Genomic DNA, 16,736 nt, shown 5'->3' on the forward strand with positions numbered 1-16,736 from the left:
AGACCTGAGGGAAAAAAGCCCCAGCTCTTGGAGTTATTCCAGCCCAGATCCCAGCCACTGTGGAGCAGAGGGTCTGCCAACCCCTGATCAAATTGCAGATACATGAGCAAAATAAATGATTGTTGTTGTTTTAAGCTACAAAGTTTTGGGGTGATTTGTTATGCAACAAAAGATAACCAGAACACTCTGTCCCCCCTCCAAATTAAAATCAGTTTGCTGAGTCACATAAAGTAACATAATAAGATCATGTTGACTCTATAGTTCTCAAGTCAGTTTTAGACACTGAAAAACCATTTTGTTTGTGGACAATGTTAATCCAGGCATAAGTGAACAATTGGCTGACCAATGACATATGTGATAGTTTGTGTATGTATGCCAGAGTTTAAGTTATCTAGGACTTTACTAAATATCTAACTCATCTCATGAAAAAAAATGCTATAAATAACAGCCTATCATCTCAGATGAACTTATGAAAACCACTCTCTGAAGTCAGACTAATTGATCTATTGCCCAAGTGCTTCACCCTTTCGGCTGTGTACAAAGCTGGGCTCCAGCCCACAATCAACTACCTAGTAATCCGTGTGGTTTATTGAAGGCCACTACCTACCTCCTAATTTGGCTTGCTTGCGTTTCTAGGCAAGCTTGCAAACAATGAAGTGTTAAGACAAGGTTAGTTTCTGCAGCTATCCAGATAGTGTTTGAGGAAAATCCCTTCAGCTTTCCAATATGTTGGACCTGGGAGGATGGGCACTTGTTATAGAATAAGACTGGACTCTAAACCACAGAATACTTCTCTGATGCCTTTCAGATAATATATGACCTTATAACATTATGCACACTCTGGGGCATACAATCAGCACAGGTGAATTCAACAAACATTCTGCTGCCTTCTAAATCTACTATGCTCTTTTTCGTTTCTTGTTTCTTTTGCCTGTAAAACCTGCCTTGCCTTTTGAGGGTGTATCTGTGTGAGTGTGCATGTGTGTGTGTGTGTGTGTGTGTGTGTGTGTGTAAAATCCTATTTATCCTTCAAATGTTCCCTATCCCATCAAGGCAGAATTAATCATTTCTTGATGACACTGCTTCTTCAAGCCGTAAAGCCTTTTCTCTAACAAGCAAGCTTATCATTAAAAAAAAAAAAAAGGCAACAAACCCTATAGAATACATGGAGAAAGCATATGAGAGAGTCCCTATAACTCTTGGTGATGTTCCATCAGGCTGAAATCAGGCTGACGTGATCTGTGTTTCAGGGATTAGAATTCAATAGCAAAAATGAGTCAATTAAAACACCCAACCAGAATGCTGTCTGTAGATAAAGTGCTTTGCACTGGGGGCACAACATAACCTGAATTGCTAAATTCTAAGGGCTGACTGGTGATTTGCATCTCAATCTATTTTCATGTTATTTCCTTGGCAAAAGTTAACAAGGAGCCACTCAGCCTAGGAAAGATAGGTCCTCTACCTCAGCAAGAATTAGACAAGCACGGTGAATTTCAAGTTTTCCCAACTCAATGCCTTTGGTTTGACCCGGAGTGAGCAACGTCTGTTGTCCCAAATGTGTCTATCTGAACATCAAACCCACCAACTGGTATTGGATTTTACATTAATTCAGTGACAATCCAATCCCAAAGACTACACTACACACTCCCTATATGACAACTGGCACTTTGTGGCACAATACACAAAACACAACAACCTGCAGAGAAAATCAGGATCGAACACTTCATTCTACCACCAAACCTAAACAAACCACATTTTCACCACTCATTATCTAAGAACACGCAAAACTATGCAAAACATTCCAAGTCAAAGGCTGTACAGTCACTGAATGGTAATAGGTTATATGTGACTAAATCCCACAGCCTACCATTCCCTCTTCATGAGGAGCCCAGAGGGGATCATACCGGAACCCCCTTCATTCTGCCACAAAACCAAGAGTAATAACGTTGTTGACACGCATTTTCAAATTGACTGTGCTTAACATGCCAATTTAGAATTATCATAACGAAGTCTACAGCAATTATGTACAGTAACTGAAGCCCAAGGCAATAGAATGACTTAATGCTTGATATTTCAAGTACCTAGATGAAGCAGAGGGAAAATGTATTGTCCTTCATTGACCAAACCCTGGTCTTCCTCCAGAAGGTGTGTAAGTTTCTGGCACTGGGCAAACAATAACATTGATCTATTCTAGGAAAGAAGAAATGTGACATCAACTTACTTAACAGTTGGCAATAGAGGGCCTGTAAACTTCTCTTCATGGTATCATCTGGTCCTGCTTGTCCTCCAGTTTATTCATGATTCTGTCTAGGAAATTGGGAGAAGAAAATTGTTACATCTGGGAAACAGAATTCAAGTCAAGAATCAGAAAGAACTCCACTCAATATGATCCTGGTTGTAAAGCCCAAAATACCTGATTTGAAGAGAAAAATTCTTGGAGTGAATATACCATAGTACAGTCTATGTTATAAAACTACCAATTAATCAATTAGATTCTGAAACTACATACACCACTCATATGGGCAACTAGAGGGTGAGAACCTGGCTTTGGAACTTTTGAGGACTTCCAGTTCTTCTCCCCTGCATCTCTAGTCTTGAAACAGGAGAAACAAGAAACTTCTAATCTCAGTTCTGTTATTGTGCTCACCAAACAAAACACCCCAAAAGCGTCACCAATTTGAAACTGTATTATATTAAATAACTTTTCTATTATTTTCTGATTATAAAAGATACCTCCAGTGAAGAACATTTGGAAAATACAGCTAAACAAAATATAGATAAGGGTGTACAAGAAACTACAAACTACCTATCTCTTCAGTCTTTTGTGTGTATACTTCTACTGGTCTGCTTTGCTTTATGTATTATACATTCTAATTTTTCTCCCTAGCAGTAGTGACATCTTCCTGTGTTGTTACTGTAGTTTACTACTTTTTCTCTTTTCTTTTCTTTATTTTTTGGCCATGCCGCTCAGCTTGCGGGATCTTAGTTCCCTGAACCCAGGCCCTCAGCAGTGAAAGAGCGGAGTCCTAAGCACAAGACCACCAGGGAATTCCCACCTTACAACTTTATTTTAAATGGTACACAGTAATTTTTCAAGATAAATTCCTAGAAATGGAATCACAAGGACACAATCTAAGGCTTCTGAAATATATTGCCAAATTGCCCTTCATCAATATCATATTATGAAAATCTCCATTAGACTGCAACCTACCCAATGATGGAAATTTGTATTTTCTTTCCACACATATTCCATCTCATTACTTTAATTTGCATTTTATAGGTTTATTAGTCATTTGTCTTTTTAAAGTTTTAAATTCACATTTGACAAAGAGTATTTCATCACACTCCTGAACCTTCTCCTAGGCCTATCTGTGAACTTCCTTGTAAAACCTGGTGAAAGCAGCTCTTTTGCCCCTTTCCTGTTCACCCACTTCTGTTCCCGTTTTAACCTTAAAAGAACCTAATTACAGGAATGAGATCATTAGGCAATTTAACCTAAGTCCTGACTTACGCTCTCCTGAATGCATACCATGTCTTGTTTAACCGGCTGATTCTTTTCCTAGACAAAAAGAAGAGTGAAGAATGAAGTAGTTATAGAATAACTAGCTCTCTACCCTCAACAGCCCCCTAAGGAATAGTGCAGGCAGATGAGGTAGGCAAGATAACATCTGAAGAGAGAGTCAGCCAGTCTGCACTCAATGGGGAATGATACAGAACACAACCTCCTGTCTCAATGATTCACTGAGAGTCTTCCCCCCATTTTTCCCTTTAAAAACTGAGCAGAATCTTTGGAGTTGGTCCCTGGACACAAGTCTACCTTCTCCTCAGATTGCCAGCTTTTCTGCTTAAAGCACCTTTTCTTTCTGCTGACACTTGCCTCTCGAATTATTGGCTCTTGAGTGGTGAGCAGCCAAACCTTAGTTCCGTAACACTAGTTTTAGCAAGAACCCTGCTAAATCAGTTTAACCAGCACCCCCAAACCCTCAATATATAATCACCCTCAATATCTGGTGAGATTTACTCTACCACCCCCAGGTGATGAGAGCCTGGCCTGCCTTCAGCAGCAGCCCTGTTGGGCCAGTTCAGCCAAGTCCCTGGCCCCCCTGATGCTTCCTGTTAGTAATTTTCCATCCACTGACCCCACACTGCTCCTTGGCTATGAATTCCCACTTGCCCATGCTTTGCTCAGAGTGGAGCCCAATCTCTCCCCCCACAGTAAAATCCCACTGCAGTGGTCCCTGCACCCATCCAGATGGTCCTGAATTAAGTATGCCTTGCCACCTTTAACAAGTGTCACTGAATATTTTTTAAGGACATTCTTTAATCATTCTCTATTGGCATGCTGGGTTTTTTTTATGATACCCCAAGTGGAACTGATTTATCTTTAAATTTTTTCTGAGATATAATTAATGTATCATAAAATTCAGCCTTTAAGTATACAATTCAGTGGTTATTAGCACATTCAAAAGTTGTGCAACCGTCACCAGTACCTAATTCCAGAACATTTCATCACTCTAAAAAGAAATTCCCATGTTTGTTAGCAGTTATTTCCCATTGTCCCCTCTCCCCAGTCCCTGGCAACCACTAATCTACTATGGGTTTACCTATTCTGTACATTTCACATAGATAGAATCATATAATATACGGCCTTTTGTGCCTGGCTCTTTCACTTAGCATAGTGTTCTTAAGGTTCATTCATGCTGTAAAGCATGCTGGTTTTTTTTCTTATTTATTTATTTTAAGAACTATACACACACACAAACACACACATTACCATGGTTAGAAAGCCCTTCTTTACTTAATTCAGGATTACATAAATAGTTGCCTGTATTTTCTTCTGCTATTTTTTATTTCATTTAGATCCGTTTCTGGACTTTGTGTTACGTTTTACTTCTCTGTCTGCTCATTGTTTCATTAAACAATATGTTGTTTAAATTAAACTCTTGGTAGAATTAGTCCTCCATTATTACTCTTCTTTTTAAGATTTACCTTGTTCTTTGAGCTTGTTTTTCCCCCGAAATTAACTTTAAGATAATTTTTTTTTTTTTTGGTGGTATGCGGGCCTCTCACTGTTGTGGCCTCTCCCGTTGCGGAGCACAGGCTCCGGACGCGCAGGCTCAGCGGCCATGGCTCACGGGCCTAGCCGCTCCGCGGCATGTACAATCTTCCCCGACCAGGGCACGTACCCATGTCCCCTGCATTGGCAGGCGGACTCTCAACCAGTGCACCACCATGGAAGTCCAACTTTAAGATAATTTTATTAAACTTCAGAAAAAATATCATTGGAATTATCTTATCTTCTACTTGCTACATTAATTTGGGAGAGACCTGATCTCTTCAAAATCCAAGTGTGGTGAGGAAAAAAATAATCTTTAAAGATGGTTGCTCTGGAGATCAGAAGAATTCCTTTTGGAGGAAGAGAAGTGCTCTTGTTTTGGGGGATGGGGTAGGGAGTGGGGGAACGATAGCTCAATGACTTCTTTGGTTAGGCAAATTAAAGCTCCCCTCATCCAAACCCCAGTGTGAACTAGCGGAGTAGGAAGGAGAAAAAGAGAGAGTTAAATTTCTCTCCATTATAGTACAAGAGGAGGTTTGAGTTCCAAAAGGCTAGGAAAGAGGGATTAAGTGGTCTAGAAATCTGAGAGGCTGAGGAGATGATACACGAGAGATGCTGAGAGACTGAAGAGGCAGTTCCAAAAGACAGCAGCAGGTGGGACCCAAGAATAAAGGATAAACTAAGAAATTCCCCGCAAACTTTAATAAGCATAATATTTAATTTTTCATTGCTTCTTGCTTTATGCTGTTTGTTGTCAGACACCACATCTGCCCTCCTTCTCTGCCCCACAACACTTATCCACCACTAAGACCCTCCAGAACCTCAGCAGAAGTCTTGCACAAAACAGCCTTGTATTAATGGTGCTCAGCTGGGCAATGAAAGAGACTATGTTCTAAGACAAGGGTGACTGGAAATGGAGGTAGGAGCCAAAGGCGCCATAAGCCATGGTTGGTGGGCATCTATGGAGGGCTCAGGACCCGGAAAGCATGCAAAAAATGTGCCGTGAATAAACAAATGGATGAATGAATAAATGAAGAATCAAGTAATAGGAGAGCAGAGAAATAGTTGTAGTTGATATTGATCCAGGGGGACATAAGACCCTCAATCATCTCTGGAAATGCTTAGAGATTTTCAAGAAACTGTTAAACTTGCAATAATAGATGGAATAGAGCCATGTCATTTGCATATCAAAGAAACACCAGAGCACATAAATCTGGGTTACACAGGGCTATTCTAACTACAAGCACCATATGGTCTAGTATTTATTCAAAATTAATCTTTATTTAGGTAGTTCTGTGGAGTTTTGCAATGTTTTTCCTGCAAGTTCTATAGCCTTGTCGAGTTAATCTCTAGGCATTTTATACATATATATATTTTTTGCCACAGTGATGGTATTTCTATTTCCATTATATTTTCTACTTGCCTCTATATGGAAATGACTGAGTTTTGTATATTCATTTTGTAACCTAACTGAACTCAGAGTTCTAATGATGGTTTCTCAGCTGAGTGTCATGGGTCAATTGCACTCCTTTGGCTAGATGGAGAGGCACAGTGAGATTCTACCAAAAGCCTCTTTTTTCAACCATATAAGAGGAAACATTAATTGTATCTGGTCCTTCAGGGAAAAATTTAGGAGCTCCAAGGATGACAACTGATTTCTGGGATGAAATCCTAAGAAAGTACAGAGTTTTATAGACCAAAAAGCTGAAGAAAAGAAAAATGAGAGAGGAGGAGGATGAAAACACTTGGCCAAACATGCAGAGACAGCAGCACAGGTGGGGACCTTGCTGATTGTTAGCTCAGGGGAAATGAGAAGGTGCAAGTAACCTGAACCACTCCTTTTTTTTCCTTTAACATCTTTATTGGAATATAATTACTTTACACTGATGTGTTAGTTTCTGCTGTATAACAAGTCAGCTATAAAAATACACATACCCCCATATCCCCTCCCTCTTGCGTATCCCTCCCACCCTCCCTATCCCATTCCTCTAGGTGGTCACAAAGCACAGAGCTGATTTCCCTGTGCCATGCGGCTGCTTTCCACTAGCTAGCTATTTTACGTTTGGTAGTGTATATATGTCCGTGCCACCCTCTCACGTCGTCCCAGCTTACCCTTCCCTATCCCTGTGTCCTCAGGTCCATTATCTACTTCTGCATGTTTATTCCTGTCCTGCCCCTAGGTTCTTCAGAACCACTTTTTTCTTTTTTTTTTGATTCCATATATATGTGTTAGCATATGGTATTTGATTTTCTCTTTCTGACTTACTTCACTCTGTATGACAGACTTAGGTCCATCCATCTCACTACATATAACTCAATTTCATTTTGTTTTATGGCTGAGTAATATTCCATTGTATATATGGGCCACATCTTTATCCATTCATCTGCTGATGGACACTTAGGTTGCTTCCATGTCCTGGCTATTGTAAATAGTGCTGCAATGAACATTGTAGTACGTGACTCTTTTTGAATTATGGTTTTCTCAGGGCATATGCCCAGTAGTGGGATTGCTGGGTTGCAAGTTAGTTCTATTTTTAGTTTTTTAAGGAACCTCCACACTGTTCTCCATAGTGGCTGTATCAGTTTACATTCCCACTAACAGTGCAAGAGGGTTCCCTTTTCGCCACACCCTCTCCAGCATTTATTGTTTGTGGATGTTTTGATGATGGCCATTCTGACTGGTGTGAGGTGATACCACATTGTAGTTTTGATTTGCATTTCTCTAATGATTAGTGATGTTGAGCATCCTTTCATGTGTTAGTTGGCAATCAGTTTAACTTCTTTGGAGAAATTATTTAGGTCTTCTGCCCATTTTTGGATTGGCTTGTTTGTTTTTTTGATACTGAGTTGCATGAGCTGTTTGTATATTTTGGTGATTAATCCTTTGTCAGTTGCTTCATTTGCAAATATTTTCTCCCATTCTGAGGGCTGTCTTTTGGTCTTGTTTATGGTTTCCTCTGCTGTGCAAAAGCTTTTAAGCTTCATTAGGTCCCATTTGTTTATTTTTGTTTTTATTCCCATTTCTCTAGGAGGTAGGTCAAAAAGGATCTTGCTGTGATTTATGTCATAGAGTATTCTGCCTATGTTTGCCTCTAAGAGTTTGACAGTGTCTGGCCTTACATTTAGGTCTTTAATCCATTTTGAGTTTATTTTGCATACACTGTTAGGGAGTGTTCTAATTTCATTCTTTTACATGTAGCTGTCCAGTTTTCCCAGCACCACTTATTGAAGAGGCTGTCTTCTCTCCATTGTATTGTAGCCTCCTTTATCAAAGATAAGGTGACCATATGTGCATGGTTTATCTCTGGGCTTTCTATCCTGTTCCATTGATCTATCTTTCTGTTTTTGTGCCAGTACCATACTGTCTTGATTACTGTAGTATAGTCTGAAGTCAGGGAGCCTGATTTTTCCAGCTCCGTTTTTCTGTCTCAAGATTGCTTTGGCTATTCAGGGTCTTTTGTGTTTCCATACAAATTGTGAATTTTTTTGCTCTAGTTCTGTGAAAAATGCCAGTGGTAGTTTGATAGGTATTGTACTGAATCTGTAGATTGCTTTGGGTAGTACAGTCGTTTTCACAATGTTGATTCTTCCAATCCAAGACCATGGTATATCTCTCCATCTGTTTGTATCATATTTAATTTCTTTCATCAGTGTCTTATAGTTTTCTGCATACAGGTCTTTTGTCTCCTTAGGTAGGTTTATTCCTAGGTATTTTATTCTTTTTGTTGCAATGGTAAATGGGAGTGTTTCCTTAATTTCTCTTACAGATTTTTCATCATTAGTGTATAGGAATGCAAGAGATTTCTGTGCATTAATTTTGTATCCTGCAACTTTACCAAATTCACTGATTAGCTCCAGTAGTTTTCTGGTAGCATCTTTAGGATTCTCTATGTATAGTATCATGTCATCTGCAAACATTGACAGTTTTACTTCTTCTTTCCCAATTTGGATTCCTTTTATTTCTTCTTCTTCTCTGATTGATGTGGCTAAAACTTCCAAAACTATGTTGAATAACAGTGATGAGAGTGGCAACCTTGTCTTGTTCCTGATCTTAGTGGAAATGGTTTCAGTTTTTCACCATTGAGAATGATGCTGGCTGTGGGTTTGTCATATGTGGCCTTTTTTATGTTGAGGTAAGTTCCTCTATGCCTACTTTCTGGAGGGTTTTTATCATAAATGGGTGTTGAATTTTGTCAAAAGCTTTTTCTGCATCTATTGAGATGATCATATGGTTTTTATCTTTCAATTTATTAATATGGTTTAGCACATTGATTGATTTGCGTATACTGAAGAATTCTTGCATTCCTGGGATAAACCCCACTTGATCATGGTGTATGATCCTCTTAATGTGCTGTTGGATTCTGTTTGCTAGTATTTTGTTGAGGATTTTTGCATCTATGTTCATCAGTGATATTGGCCTGTAGTTTTCTTTTTTGTGACACCTTTGTCTGGTTTTGGTATCAGGGGATGGTGGGCCTCGTAGAATGAGTTTGGGAGTGTTCCTCCCTCTGCTGTATTTTGGAAGAGTTTGAGAAGGATAGTTGTTAGCTCATCCCTAGATGTTTGATAGAATTCCCCCGTGAAGCCATCAGGTCCTGGCCTTTTGTTTGTTGGAAGATATTTAATCACAGTCTCAATTTCAGTGATTGTGATTGGTCTGTTTATATTTTCTACTTCTTCCTGGTTCAGTGTCAGAAGGTTGTGCTGCTTTTCTAAGAATTTGTCCATTTCTTCCAGGTTGTCCATTGTGTTGGCATATAGTTGTTTGTAGTAATCTCTCATGATCCTTTGTATTTCTGCAGCATCAGTTGTTAGTTCTTTTTCTATCTAATTCTATTGATTTGAGTCTTTTCCCTTTTTTTTCTTGATGAGTCTGGCTAATGGTTTATCAATTTTGTTTATCTTCTCAAAGAACCAGCTTTTAGGGCCTCCCTGGTGGCGCAGTGGTTGAGAGTCCGCCTGCCGATGCAGGGGATACGGGTTCGTGCCCCGGTCTGGGAGGATCCCACATGCCGCGTAGCGGCTGGGCCCGTGAGCCGTGGCTGCTGAGCTTGCGTGTCCGGCAACGGGAAAGGCCACGACAGTGAGAGGCCCACATATCGCAAAAAAAAAAAAAAAAAAAAAGAACCAGCTTTTAGTTTTGTTGACCTTTGCTATTGTGTCCTTCATTTCTTTTTTATTTATTTCTGCTCTGATCTTTATGATTTCTTTCCTTCTGCTAACTTTGGGCTTTTTTTTGTTGTTCTTCTTCTTTCTCTAATTGCTTTAGGTGTAAGTTTAGGTTGTTTATTTGAGATTTTTCTTGTTTTTTGAGGTAGGATTGTATTGTTATAAACTTCCCTCTTAGAAGTGCTTTTGCTGCATCCCATAGGTTTTGGGTCATCATGTTTTCATTGTCATTTGTTTCTAAGTATTTTGTGATTTCCTCTTTGATTTCTTCAGTGATCTCTTGGTTATTTAGTAGTGTATTGTTTAGCCTCCATGTGTTTGTATTTTTTACAGTTTTTTTTCCTGTAATTGATATCTAGTCTTTTAGCATCGTGGTCGGAAAAGATACTTGATATGATTTCAGTTTTCTTAAATTTACCAAGGCTTGATTTGTGACCCAAGATATGATCTATATTGGAGAATATTCCATGAGCACTTGAGAAGAAAGTGTATTCTGTTGTTTTTGGGTGGAATGACCTATCAATATCAATGAAGTCCATATTGTTTAATGTGTTATTTAAAGCTTGTGCTTCCTTATTTATTTTCATTTCAGATGTTCTGTCCATTGGTGAAAGTGGGGTATTAAAGTCCCCTATTATTATCGTGTTACTGTCGATTTCCCCTTTTATGGCTGTTAGCATTTGCCTTATGTATTGAGGTGCTCCTGTGTTGGATGCATAAATATTTACAAGTGTTATATCTTGTTCTTGGATTGATCCCTTGATCGTTATGTAGTGTCCTTCTTTGCCTCTTGTAATAGTCTTTAAAGTCTATTTTGTCTGATATGTGAATTGCTATTCCAGCTTTCCATTTGCATGCAATATCTTTCTCAATCCCCTCACCTTCAGTCTGTATGTGTCCCTAGGTCTGTAGTAGATCTCTTGTAGACAGCATATATACGGGTCTTGTTTTTATATCCATTCAGCCAGTCTATGTCTTTTGGTTGGAGCATTTAATCCATTTACATTTTAGGTAATTATCAATGTGTATGGTCCTATTACCATTTTCTTAATTGTTTTGGGTTTGTTATTGTAGGTATTTTCCTTCTGTTATGTTTCCTGCCTAGAGAAGTTCCTTTAGCATTTGTTGTAAAGCTGGTTTGGTCGTGCTGAATTCTCTTAAACTTTTCTTGTCTGTAAAAGTTTTAATTTCTCCATCGAACCTGAATGAGATCCTTGCTGGGTAGAGTAATCTTGGTTGTAGGTTTTTCTGTTCCATCACTTTAACTATGTCCTGCCACTCCCTTCTGGCTTGCAGAGTTTCTGCTGAAAGATCAGCTGTTAACCTTATGGGGATTCCCTTGTGTGTTATTTGTTGTTTTTCCCTTGCTGCTGTAATATTTTTTCTTTATATGTAATTTTTGATAGTTTGATTAATTTGTGTCTTGGCGTGTTTCTCCTTGGATTTATCCTCTATGGGACTCTATGCTTCCTGGACTTGATTGACTATTTCCTTTCCCATATTAGGGAAGTTTTCAACTATAATCTCTTCAAATATTTTCAGTCCCTGCCTTTTCCTCTTCTCCTTCTGGGACCCCTATAATTTGAATGTTGGTGTGTTTAATGTTCTCCCAGAGGTCTCTGAGACTGTCCTCAATTCCTTTCATTCTTTTTTCTTTATTCTGCTCTGCAGTAGTTATTTCCAGTATTTTATCTTCCAGGTCACTTATCCGTTCTTCTGCCTCAGTTATTCTGCTATTGATTGCTTCTAGAGAATTTTTAACTTCATTTATTGTGTTGTTCAACATTTGTTTGCTCTTTAGTTCTTCTAGGTCCTTGTTAAATGTTTCTTGTATTTTCTCCATTCTATTTCCAAGATTTTGGATCATATTTACTATCATTACTCTGAATTCTTTTTCAGGTAGACTGCCTATTTCCTCTTCATTTGTTTGCTCTGGTGGGTTTTTACCTTGCTCCTTCATCTGCTGTGTATTTCTGTCTTCTCATTTTACTTAACTTACTGTGTTTGGAGTCTACTTTTCACAGGCTACATGTTCATAATTCCCATTGTTTTTGATGTCTGCCCCCACTGGGTACAGTTGGTTTAGTGTGTTGTGTAAGCTTCCTGGTGGAGGGGACTGGTGCCTGTGTTCTGATGGATGAGGCTGAATCTTGTATTTCTGGTGGGCAGGACCCCATCTGGTGGTGTGCTTTGCGGCATCTGTGAACTTATTCTGATATTAGGCAGACTCTCTGCTAATGGGTGGTGTTGTGCTCCTCTCCTGCTAGTTGTTTGGCATGGGGTGTCCATCACTGGAGGTTGCTTGTTGTTGAGTGGAGCTGGGTCTTAGCATTGAGATGGAGATCTCTGGGAGAGCTTTCACCAATTGATATAACGAGGGGCCAGGAAGTCTCTGGTGGACCAATATCCTGAACTCAGCTCTCTGACCTCTGAGGCTCAGGCCTGACAGCCGGCCAGAGCAACAAGACCCTGTCAGCCACACGGCTAGAGAAACAGGCCGGAAGGAAGCTTCCAGGGCAAAGAGGCGAGTACTGGTCCTGAATCACTAGTTAACAAGAGCGAGCATCACAGAACCCCGCCTCTCCCTTTGGCTTAAATGGAATAGTTCTATCAATTCTACTGACTTGGGAGGGAAATCTCTTTCTTTCATAGACTGCTTAAAATGTTCCCATTAGAAATGTCCATGTAGCAGGGAAGAAGCAATAAACAACCAAATGAAAAGCTCTGAATTTGATATGTAAATTGACTTGAAAAGACAAGTTCATAGAGAACAAATGAGGAAGAATAGCCAGGAAAATCCTGGAAAACAAAAACAAAAAAACCCCAACAAGATGGGTTCAGGGCGAGAGGGACTTCCAGGCCTACCAGACATTAAAGCACCCTCAAAAGCCTCTCTAATTAAAACAATTTGAAAGTGGCACATGAATACACCAACTTATACATATATGGATATTTAGGATATGATAAAGGCAGCATTATTAAATCAGTGGGCAAAAAGGTGAGCTTTTAAGTACACATTTTGAGATAATGGCAGAGTAATATGGAAAAAGATAAAATTGTACTCATTCTAAATATTACACATGAGCATAAACTCCAAATGAGGCAGACATTTAAATGTAAGAAAGTAAAGTATACAAATACTAGAAGGAAATATGAGTAATTCTTTGATTACTTGGGGGTAAAGAAAGAAGCTTTGCTAACTCTGAATCAAAGTTTGAAGCAATAAGGAAAAAGATAAACTTTATTTCATAAAAAATTACTCAGTAAAAACTACAATTAAGTAAAAATACAAATTAAAAACTATAAAAAAATGTTCAACTTATAAGAAGCAAAGAGTTAATTTAACATCCTTAAATTTTCCCCAAAATCAATACTCATCGTGCTTTAGCTATCATTTGTATACATGTGCAGAATGGCAAAAATGTGAGTCGCCCAACACATGTGCTCCCAGCTGAGGTCGAGCAAGGCAGTGCTCTGTCTCCTTGTTTCAGCTCTTGTATTTAGTGCCATGCTTTTTAGCATTTTTGTGCTTTTTATTGACATCTCTGTTTGAAATGGCCCCCAAGTACAGTGCTGAAGTGTTGTCTAGTGTTCGTAAGTGCAAGAATACTGTGCAGGGCCCTACAGAGAAAATATGTGTCTTAGATAAGCTTTGCGCAGGCATGAGTTATAGTATTGTTGGCTGTGAGTTCAAAGTTAATGAATTAACAATGTATATTACATAAGTTGTCTTTAGACAGAAACACATATAAACAAGACTATATATTGATCAGTTGACACAAATGTGACCAGAGCTCATAGCAATCTAACCCTATATTTCCGTTAGGAGCACTGGTTCAGTCTTCATTCATTCAGAATTCATGGCAACTTTATAGAACATAACTATTATGAGTAATGAAAATCAATGGTATTTGAGTTCAGCTTTAAAATATTTTGTGGAGCAAAGAATGAAGATGATTAAAATCCAGGCCAATAGTACAGCTTGAACAAAACAGAACAATTGCTTACTATCTCTTTGGGACAAAGGAAGATCTGAATAAGCTGATGGCCAACCCTCAGAGTGCCCTCTGGGAAAGTGAGGGGGGCAAGAAATAGGAGAGTTGACATATCAACTAACATCACAGGCCTGTGAAGAAGTTTGGAAAGGAGCATCTGCCTCCATTTTACAGGTAAGGACACAGACACCAAGAAGTCATAGTCTTTTTTTTTGTTTTCTTTTAAGTAGAAATAATGATTTTATTCTCCACATGATTTCTGATACCACAAAATTAGACATTTGAAGTTTAATTTATATGATATCTGTGATTCATGCCCTTTCTAGACATTACATTTCTTGTCATAAAAAATTATAATAGAGTAATGATGAACAAGAAAGACTTTCCTTCTCTAAAAGGTCCTCATGGGGGACCTCCCTGGTGGTCCAGTGGTTAAGTCTTCACCTTCCAATGCAGGGGGTGCAGGTTCGATCCCTGGTCAGGGAGCTAAGATCCCACACACCTCATGGCCAAAGAGCCAAAACATAAAAAAACAGAGGCAATATTGTAACAAATTCAACAAAGATTTAAAAAATGGTCCACATCAAAAAAATCTTAAAAAAAAAAATCCTCATGCGATAATCATATCAATTCTGTTCACTTCTTGATTTAGTCATTTAACAATTTATTTCATGTCCTCCATATACCTGGTAGTGTCTTATTTATTTTTAATTTTTTTGTCAAGAAGTTATAGTCTTTATTCAAGATCAAACCTACCAGCTCCAAGACCTTGAGCTAGTTTCTGGACTTCTCTGATCCTTGAATTTCTTGTAAGGGGTAAAAACGGTCCTTGATATGCTTGCTGCAAAGACTGAGACAATGCATGCAAAGAACTTTTCCCTGTGCTTGGCACGCAGTAAGTGCTCAGTGCTCATCAGCAACTATTACCCGACAGCAGAAGGCAAGATAACACATCAGGCCAGAGCTCACCAACAGCTGTCTCTTAATTTTGCTTCCCCTAAGCTAGAAAAGAACCAAAGGCTTTTGGGCTACTCCCCAAATAGCCCTTTTTGTTAAATCCACTGTCTTACTTAAACTGAATTTAGAAATTACTTATAGGGGTATAAGTTGAACTTTAAGGTTCTTATTTATATATTTGTCCTCCTTAAAAAGGATCTGAGGAAGCTTACTACCAGATGCAACTTGTACAACAGAATTATTAACATATCAAAGCATATTAATGACATCAGAAAGAGAGATTCAGAATTACATGGAGAAAGGGGTGATTCACTTTACCATAAGATGCAATGGGGCCATACACTTCCCTTGGAGCTTCCTGAAAATAAAGGCAAAAAGGACAACTAGCACCATTTTTTTCCAGCTGCATAAATAGAAGTACATTCTCTATTTTGTCCAGAAATACAAACCTTTTCTGCCATTAATTTCCAAGAAAAGATCATTAGACAAATCTTCTGATAAGCATATGAACAGAATATTCTTGCCATGGATGCTTCTTATCAACCCACAATAAAAGCTAATGTCTTTGTGTTAAGTAGTAATTCAGGGAAAGCATTTCGACGAGTCGCAGGAATACCATGCTTTGGGGTAAGAGTCAGGCAGGCCTGCCCCTGAGTAGCTTTGCTATGTGACCTTGGGCAAGTTACTTAACTTCTCTAAGCCTCAGCTTTCTCATCTGTAAATGGGGCTGGCACCTAAATCAAAGGATTGCTGTGTACCTGGTATATTGTATGTGTCTCCCCCTTTCTCCTAAACTAATAGTATATAGTTTCTGTACACTATTCTGTTCATATGGGGATAGAGAGAACTAGGAAAACAAGGGGAACTGATGTTCAGCAAGTCAGTCCAGGGCCTGAGCTGCTGGATTACTTCAAGAAGGCAAGTATGATGGTTTCTCAGGCTCACTTACACCATAAGTCACAAATGAGTGCATGTGTCTGCAAGGGCTGGGTTTGGGTCACAATGGTGTTTTCAGTCAAATTCATTTGATACAGACTCTTTGCATATTAAACACAGGGGGGCTTCCCTGGTGGCGCAGTGGTTGAGAGTCCGCCTGCCGATGCAGGGGACATGGGTTCGTGCCCCGGTCCGGGAGGATCCCACATGCCGCGGAGCGGCTGGGCCCATGAGCCATGGCCGCTGGGCCTGCGCGTCCGGAGCCTGTGCCCCACAATGGGAGAGGCCACAGCAGTGAGAGGCCCGCGTACCGCAAAAAAAAATAAAAAATAAAAATAAATAAAATAAACACAGGAATATCCTTCAGTTTCATAAAGAAATTTCTCTCTCATTTTTCTTGAAACTTGTAGCCCTCCTAGTCTTTCTTCCAAATTTTCTCACTTTTGTGCAAGAACTAGTTCATCCTCTTCTGAACCTATGATCAACAGTGTGAGCATGATTACAGTGACTGTCGCTTTCTGTCAGGTCTGAAAGTTTAGTTTATAGGAAGTCAAGGGGACTACAATGAACTTGAAAGCAGGAGAAAATAGTGTTTTTTTGTCTCCAGCCAGTTGTCAGCAGGA

The 16,736-nt window shown here is 39.2% G+C and overlaps 1 protein-coding gene across 2 annotated transcripts in view; it reads right to left on the reverse strand.

Moving 5' to 3' along the window:
- The window catches only part of TMEM108 (transmembrane protein 108), a 390,521-nt gene that overhangs the window by 157,886 nt on the left and 215,899 nt on the right, over window positions 1–16,736 (reverse strand). Inside the window, exon 3 of one of the 2 annotated variants that reach the window (XM_007457565.1) lies at window positions 2,222–2,303. In XM_007457565.1, the coding sequence (XP_007457627.1) occupies window positions 2,222–2,261 (40 nt within the window). In that variant the 5' untranslated portion in view covers window positions 2,262–2,303. Of the gene's footprint in view, window positions 1–2,221; window positions 2,308–16,736 lie in introns of both variants that reach the window. The other variant, XM_007457566.1, reaches the window with a different exon arrangement.

Source organism: Lipotes vexillifer, unplaced genomic scaffold, assembly GCF_000442215.2.
Source record: "Lipotes vexillifer unplaced genomic scaffold, Lipotes_vexillifer_v1.1 scaffold86, whole genome shotgun sequence".
Lineage (NCBI taxonomy): Eukaryota > Metazoa > Chordata > Mammalia > Artiodactyla > Lipotidae > Lipotes > Lipotes vexillifer.